Raw genomic sequence first — 7,914 nt, 5'->3', positions numbered from 1 at the left:
ATTAACAATGTTCTTATTCTTGAAACGTTTTGAAGCAGTTACCGTTTCGGGTGATCAAATTAAAATAATCGTGAAAGATCTTGAAACTTGTTTGTGCATTTCGGATAGGTATTAGGGTATTACTGATCCAGATATCGAAATGCGCATTGCCCGATGCCCGTACCGCGCTGGAGACGGGAGTTGCGTGCGCGCACCTCTGTTTAGTGAGAGAGAGACCGTCCATTCGGATTTCGGTTCGCTCGGCAAGCCGGCATTCGACAACTAGTCGCATTTCGTCTCGTCCCGCCTCGTTGAGCGCCCGCGCTTCGTTCCTCATACTTCATACGTGCATAGTGCACTCAACTGCGTCTGTCTTATCACACTAGCATTTCTTCTGATGATGACCTGATAAATTGTATCGATCGTAGTCAATAACAGTGACATCGACCGTTCGCGGGTGCAGTGTTAACACAGTGATGGCCGAGAAGCACGCACTCATACCAGACCCGATTACGATGTACACGCAAAAGGAAACCATGAAGGAAGTGAAGGATGCGTCCAAGAACTTGATGGGTGGTGATTTTGAGAGGCAGTACGGAGGCCCGACAATGAACAAGTGCGATCGGCGAATGAAAGCTTGGGTAGTGACGGTGGCTGCGACTATCATTGGGCTGCTATTGGCGTTGCTTGTTCTGGTAATCGTGAGGGAGATCCACATAGCCCGCTTACGGAGCGAAATCGATGATCTTACTGCAAACATGATTGCGATGTCGGCAAATGTGAAATTACTTAACCAAAAATACAACAACAAACACTTCAACGACTTCAAACCTATGGAGGATACTGTAAGTATCGTTTTTTTTGTTTATCTCTTAAAATATATGTTTAACGTAAACAATTTTATTAATTGCTACATCAAAAAGCAACGTTTGTGAGCAATAAAACTTAAGTATTAAAAACATAAATAGTTCGTTGAAACTATTCTTATATCATGTTACATAGTCGTATATTCATAATTTAATATGTTTTAGAACGTCGTGTAAATCATTAAGTAAATAGGTCAAACATTCCAGAATAAGGTCGCTTAATATTCAGATGAAGTAAACAAATAATTAATTAAACGTATTCCGTATTCTGAACAGATCTGACATCTAGGTAAACTTGAAGAGAACAGAGACTACACGTGTCTCGCGTAAATCATCTAATTAACGATGTATTAAAAAGAGATAAGATGCCGTCAAGTGGTGTCAAGCATAAACATTGTACTTCGGCCAAGGTCTCTATTTAAACTCTAATGTAACCATTCTACTCAATTGAGACGCCAATCAAATGATTATATTATAGTCCGTCAACTGTTAATAAAATGTTGTTTGACACTTCTATGAAATTACTTATAAGGATTTGCAGAAATTAGAGTAGTAGTGGAAGTTTGAACGAAATAAATCTAAGATAATAGTATTAAAATATAAACATATTATATGCGAACGCGATTATTAGCGAAATCCGTTTCGTGTTTCCTAATTTGGATTTCGTTGATTTTCGGAGTGTCAGCGCGGGTCGTCTAACGCGACAAAACTGGTTTCTTGGGATAACAAACCAGTCCGAAATGTAAACAAAAAGTTGCTCGTCGCATACGGCGCCTCTGTCTCAGCTTGCGTAATTCATGCTTCTGTTACTACGGATCCGGAACACCATCGTAATTCCTATATTTTTGTTTTCTACCTAAGCTGATAGCCTTGAGAGGCTATTTCAGCGTAACCTTAACTAGTAGGTGAGCTCACGGGGCTCAAACCTGACGACGTTGCTAACACGAACCCTAGCAAGAGCCGTGCTTTGCAGAATCTACCACCGGATCGGAAACGTGACCCACCCCAAGAAGATCCGGCGAGAAACTCAGTGGACTGTGTCTGTGGGTTAATTTACTCGCCGAGCCCTTCGTCGCAAGCGACGGGTTCGACAAGAACGATGACCGGTGCTTGAGGTACCTAAAAGCACCGTTAGTGGATCGGGAGGATCCGAAATGACGTCTTTTGGGCGACGTCGACTGCTTTCCATTCTGTCCGCAGGATTGGGAATGTTACTACATAGATTATTATTATAAATATGTATATACTTAAACATATATTATGGTCCCTTTTCATACTTTGTTTGCAAGGCTAGACTTTTTGTAACTGCCATAACTTCAAAATTCTCCGACACAACGAAAACAGTAGCATCGCAACACTCGATTTTATAGACGTAAAACAACATTTTAATTTAAACTTGACAATAGAATAGAAGAAACAAATAAAACCAGTTGATTTTTTTAAGCTAAGCTAAGCATTAATCAACAGTAAATCATAAATAAAGCTGTCAATAAAAGGTACCACAGTAATAAAGATCTCACTAAGCTGTCAGAAATTAAAATGGCTATAAAGTTGAAAGAGTGTCATTAATTTCCAATGGAACTACCGTTTTAACGTTTCAGAACGTATTAAAAATGACGGACTAAAATAGCTTTGTTAATATTATATCTGAAAAAACTCAATCCACCTGAGAATCAGTTATATTACGAAATCTACATACATGCATATATGTATTGTCTTCATGTCATTGAGAATTTAAAAAGACACCGCATAATATGTACATGAGAAGTTACTAGATATGGCATTCGCTGGTTTAATAGATGTAACGATGATTTGTATCACGGGACGCGAATTCGATTCCCGTAGGGGTTAGTATAAACGCATACACGATCCTATGGACCGAATGATAAACAGTTGACGTCGCCCTAAACACGTAATTATGGATCCTCCCGTTCCATTAACGGTGCTTTTAGGTACCTCAAGCACTGGTCAGCGTACTCGCCGAACCCGTCGCTTGCGACGAAGGGCTTGGCGAGTAAATTAACCCATAGACACAGCCCACTGAGTTTCTCGCTGGATCTTCTCAGTGGGTCGCGTTTCCGATCCGGTGGTAGATTCTGATAAGCACTGCTCTTGCTAGGGCCAGTGTTAGCAACACCTCCGGTTTGAGCCCCGAGAGCTCACCTACACGCTAGGATAACACTGATATGGCCTCTCAAGGCTATCAGCATAGGTAGGAAAGAAAAGAAAAAAAATGTACTAAGTAGTGGGAATATGACATTATATTTATCACTACATAGTATAAAACAAAGTCGCTTTCTCTGTACCTATATCTGTCCCTATGTATGCTTAAATCTTTAAAACTACGCAACGGATTTAGATGCGGTTTTTTTAATAGATAGAGTGATTGAAGAGGAAGATTTATGTGTATAATAACATCCAGTACATAGTGGAGACATTAATAATAAATTACAGTTTCCGAAGCGAAGCGAGGGCGGGTCGCTAAAACATAATAAATAAAATGACGCCATCTCTCTTGAAACCTGAGTTCGAAATCTCAATCGTTTTATGTAACGGCTGTTCCACCCTTCAACTGGAATGTATCCTGGTTCCGCGGCAGAAGTAGGCAGGGCAATAAAATATATAAACGTTTTTATTTCTAGTACGGGTATTCATGGTTAAGATTGCAGCGTTTATAAAATACGTAATTTGAAATTTTGCAAAAGATAAGAATATTAATTTATGCTGATGACAGAATCAAAATTTTAACGATTATTTAACGACCAATTCTATTCGTCGATATTTAGAGAATAAATTTAATTTAATAAAATTATAGTGGCTTAATGAAAATCAAAAATTATTTTACGTAAATGTCACCGTCGAATAGCATTTTAACGATACCTACATACATACAAGTTTTGACCGGATGAGATTGTTTTTCGAGCAATTTAGATTTATTTATTTGATAAAGTTGAGTTATTCGATTTGGCCGAGATACGCGAACACCGGTAGGCGAACGCCCATAAAATTTCGCCGAATAAATATAGACACGTCGTTTGTAAGTTTACAAACAGACGTTGGCCTAGTGCCAGTATTTCAGCTGCCTTAGAATTGCAATAGTTCACTGTGTTCCTTGATTTGCTTGTTGTGGAACATAAACACATTCATTCGGTTACCTAAATACCTCGCTGTTTGTTGAAACTTGTTTACTGAAATATTCGCAAAATTTCGCTTTGACCTCTTTCAGTCCAAGACCAGTCGTATGAAAGAACATAAAGACAATTGAGTGTTTTCAAGATAAAGATTTGATTTATTGACTCAGATGGCTTCGAGTTTTAATTTTAGTTTTTTTTTTTGAATCCAGATCAGAAGAATCATATTTTGTAATTAAAGTCTTAAACCATCTCCCTTATATTGAAGAATGATTTAAACAATTAATATTTAATTAGTAATATTTTTTTGATCGCAATACATTTTAAAACATTAAGTGTTTTCAACTCTAAAAACCGTTATGAATTATAAGAAAATAAAATCTCCAATCAAGGAGACAGAACGGGAAATAGATTTATTCCATGTGCCGAAAATAGAACGAATTAAATTTTTCAATGTTTGTTCAAAGCGCATTGGTTTATTTGTGGCACCGCATACGTTTCTGTGAAGTTTCAATGTATTTGAAGCCAGATGAAGTTTATAATTTGGCGTGATGCCTTTACGGTATAATTACAAAGTTATTAGCGTTTAATGACGAAGAACTCAAAATTACTTATTTTAGATTTGAGAAAAAAGTAAACAGGAATTGGGTCTTGCGTATTTTTAACACGTTCTTATTAGCTTTGTTTGTAGATCTGTATGTTTTCTGGTTAACTACATACAAAAAAAAACATGTCGGAGTCTTCGTACGTCATTTTCAACGCATTAAACATCCGGTTAACTTGAAAATTTGCACATGCATCAAGGACTAATGATGAACAATGTTATTAAATCGTGTAATGGATTCGGGTACCTATGATATTATTATGAAAAGTACAATACGTAATTTTACCATCAATTCTCTCAAGTGGTGCAAGCCAGCGTGGCAACATTCGGTTATGCCAACGGCATCTATAGCGTATTGGCTTAATGACAGAATAAAAAACATTTAAGTGAAATGCATGCATCTTTGAAATGAATAACCAAGATAATGTTGTTTATCAGAATAAATTAGAAAGGTCTTTCCGGTTTGGGTGCGAAATATTCTTGGACGCGTATGAGAGGTGTGATGAAAGTATAAAAATTGTATTTATTTAAATTTAAATTTTGAGCACGAGAAGTCTTTCGTCAATTATTATTAATAGCAAAAAAGTAAAAAGAACGGAAAAAAAACGGCCTCACTTTATCTGTCATCTAAGAAATTTGATTTAACATAAATTCGGTAGCACACGGTTTCATTTAATTTTATACAAGTCTTTATGAGATAGTAGTAATTTATTATGTAGTAAGTTAAATTTGAAAAATTGTGTGTAACAATTTTGTTACGTATTATTTCAGTTTCGCACCTATTGACATTCAATTGTTTGTTTGGCAATCAAATTACAGAGTTTATTCTAAGAGTGATGAGTGATACCACCGTGGTAAAGCGTATTGCAAGCCCGCCCAGGTTAATACCAGCTCACTATCTTATTCTTTCCACGAGGCTGTCATGTATGGCTTAATGGGTGAGGCAGCCATTTTAGCCCACTGAGTTTCTTGCTGTATCTTCGGTTCGGTGCTAGATTCTGCGAAGCACTGCTCTTGTTAGGGCTAGTGTTAGCGAATTGTCTCAGGTTAAGCCCGTGACCTCACCTACCAGTCCGGGCGTTGATGGAATGGCTTCGTAGATTACGAGTGAATAGGTAGGTAGAATAGGTAGGGAAAAAAAATCAACCATTATATGTACAAACAAAATAATCGAGACTTTGAACTTACGGCACAAGGCGGATAGCGATGTCACGTCATTTCATGTATACTAGATGATGACCGAGCTTTACTCGTTTTTTTCTTTTTTTGATAACGCCATCTTGTTGTTTCTTTAAAGCGGTTAGTAGCCCACAATTAAGAAAAATAGTATTATTATTCGCCAATAGATGTCGGGAAGAGTTGATTATTGAAAACACGAATAAAACAACATTTTCTGAAAATAAATCATAGCTAGATCAATTTATCGCCCCCGAAATCTCCTGTATACAAAATTTTATGAAAATCGTTGGAACCGTTTCAGAGATTCAGATTATATATATACAAGAATTGCTCGTTTAAAAGTATAAGATATGATATAATAATACATTTAACAATACATTTAGTAATAATATAAATAAAATGAATAGTGACAATTTGGTATTTAGTAGATTGATCTAGACTAAATATAAAAACAGACTTAGAGCTCAAAACGCCGTGGATATTCGACACTAACAAATAAATTCTTAAAATCATTTTAATATCAACGTATTTATGGAGATAAACATTAGTATTTAGTATTCGAAACGTTATTCTTATTCGCAATGATTCTAAAATATGTATAATGTTTATGCACGTTAGCCTTGCACGTGTCGAATTTAACACCGATATATTCCGACATATTCGGAGAGCTTACAGTTTTGTAGTGTACTGTAAAATCTTGGAAACGATTTGATTTGCGTGTGTTTATACCTACTTACAGACTAAGTCACGATCTCAACAATCATTTATTTGTTTTTCACTCAATCTTAAATTAAATAATTGTTAATTTAATTGTTAATAATAATTGTTTCTATGATAAACGCTTTATGTAACGTGAAGTTTTGTTCTCGAAAACTGACAATTAGGGGCGTTTTGGAAGTACCTAGTCAGGTCATAAATTCTGTCACATGTTTAATGTAAAATAATTGAAACAAGTTTATTCATTATGTAACCATTCATATACCAAAATGAACTTAACAAAACATAGATTCTTATGACACTAAAGTTTATTCAAAATGACCTCCGTGATTTTGAATACAGGCCTTCAATCTGCGCGGCCAGTCGTCTATCGCAGCACGAACGAGGTCCATGTCAATATCGGCGGCTGCCTTAATCAAGGATGTCTTGAGTGACTCCAAATTGGGATGAGGCTTTGAGCACGCCTTTTCCTCCAAGTGTTGCCATATCTTGTAATCTAACGGATTCAAATCTGGACTGGAGGAGGGCCAGTCTTCGTGTCGGATGAAGTCGATTTCACGCGCCGCCAGCCAGTCTTGTGTGCTCTTCGCTCTATGAGCTGGCGCCGAATCTTGTTGGAATACCCAGTGCCTGTTATTGAACATGGTATGAGAAACAGGTTCCACAAGGTTCGTCAGGACTGTATTTTGATACACAACTGCATTCGTTTTTACACCTTTCTCACAAAAATGTACCTCTGTTAAGCCCCAATAATAAACTCCCAACCATACCATGAGCGAGGATGGAAAATGACCTCGTTGGACACGCGGAATACGGTTGCTCGCTTCTTCACTACTGTGTGCATACACCTTATTATTTTGTTTGTTGTAGCTCTCTTCTACGGTGAAAAATTTTTCATCCGAAAAAAGAATTTCCCGATATTTTTTCCCGCGTACCGCTTCAACAAAGCGCGGCATCTCTTCAGTCTCAGGTCCATTAGACGAGCATTCAAACGATGTCCTGTTTTTCTTCGATATGCCCGAAGCCCTAAGTCTTCATTTAACACCCTTTTCACCGTGGTTCTGCTTAACCCCATCTGAAGGGCCAACAGTTTCTGCTTACGTTTGGGATTTTTTTGAATTCGCGCCTTCACAGCTTTTATCGCTGCTGCAGTCCTAACAGACCGAGGGCGACCACTTCTTGACCTGTCATCTACACTAGAGTCTTCATTGTATCGTTTTATGGTACGATAAACGAATCTTTTGGTTATATTCAAATTTTTCAGTATGTTAAAAATTTGAATTGGCGCGTAACCGCAACGATGCAACGCAATAACTGCAACACGGTCTTCTTTAAGCGTCCACTCCATATGAGTAAAATTCTAAAAGTATAAATTTTTATTTTCATGAACAATTCGAAATTCGAATTCAATAAACTTTTTTGTGGCCAGCATTCTAAA

General features: G+C 37.1%; 1 protein-coding gene across 1 annotated transcript in view; it reads left to right on the top strand.

The window, feature by feature from the left end:
• Positions 1–202: 202 nt before the first annotated feature.
• The window catches only part of egr (TNF superfamily member 12 eiger), a 60,797-nt gene continuing 53,085 nt past the window's right edge, over positions 203–7,914 (top strand). The window contains exon 1 of the mRNA XM_028174110.2: positions 203–824. Within this exon, the coding sequence (XP_028029911.2) occupies positions 456–824 (369 nt within the window). The 5' untranslated portion in view covers positions 203–455. The remainder of the gene's footprint in view (positions 825–7,914) is intronic.

Source organism: Bombyx mandarina, chromosome 05 (assembly GCF_030267445.1).
Source record: "Bombyx mandarina strain Sakado chromosome 05, ASM3026744v2".
Taxonomy (NCBI): Eukaryota; Metazoa; Arthropoda; class Insecta; order Lepidoptera; family Bombycidae; genus Bombyx; species Bombyx mandarina.
This window is presented reverse-complemented; position numbering and strand designations above follow the sequence as displayed.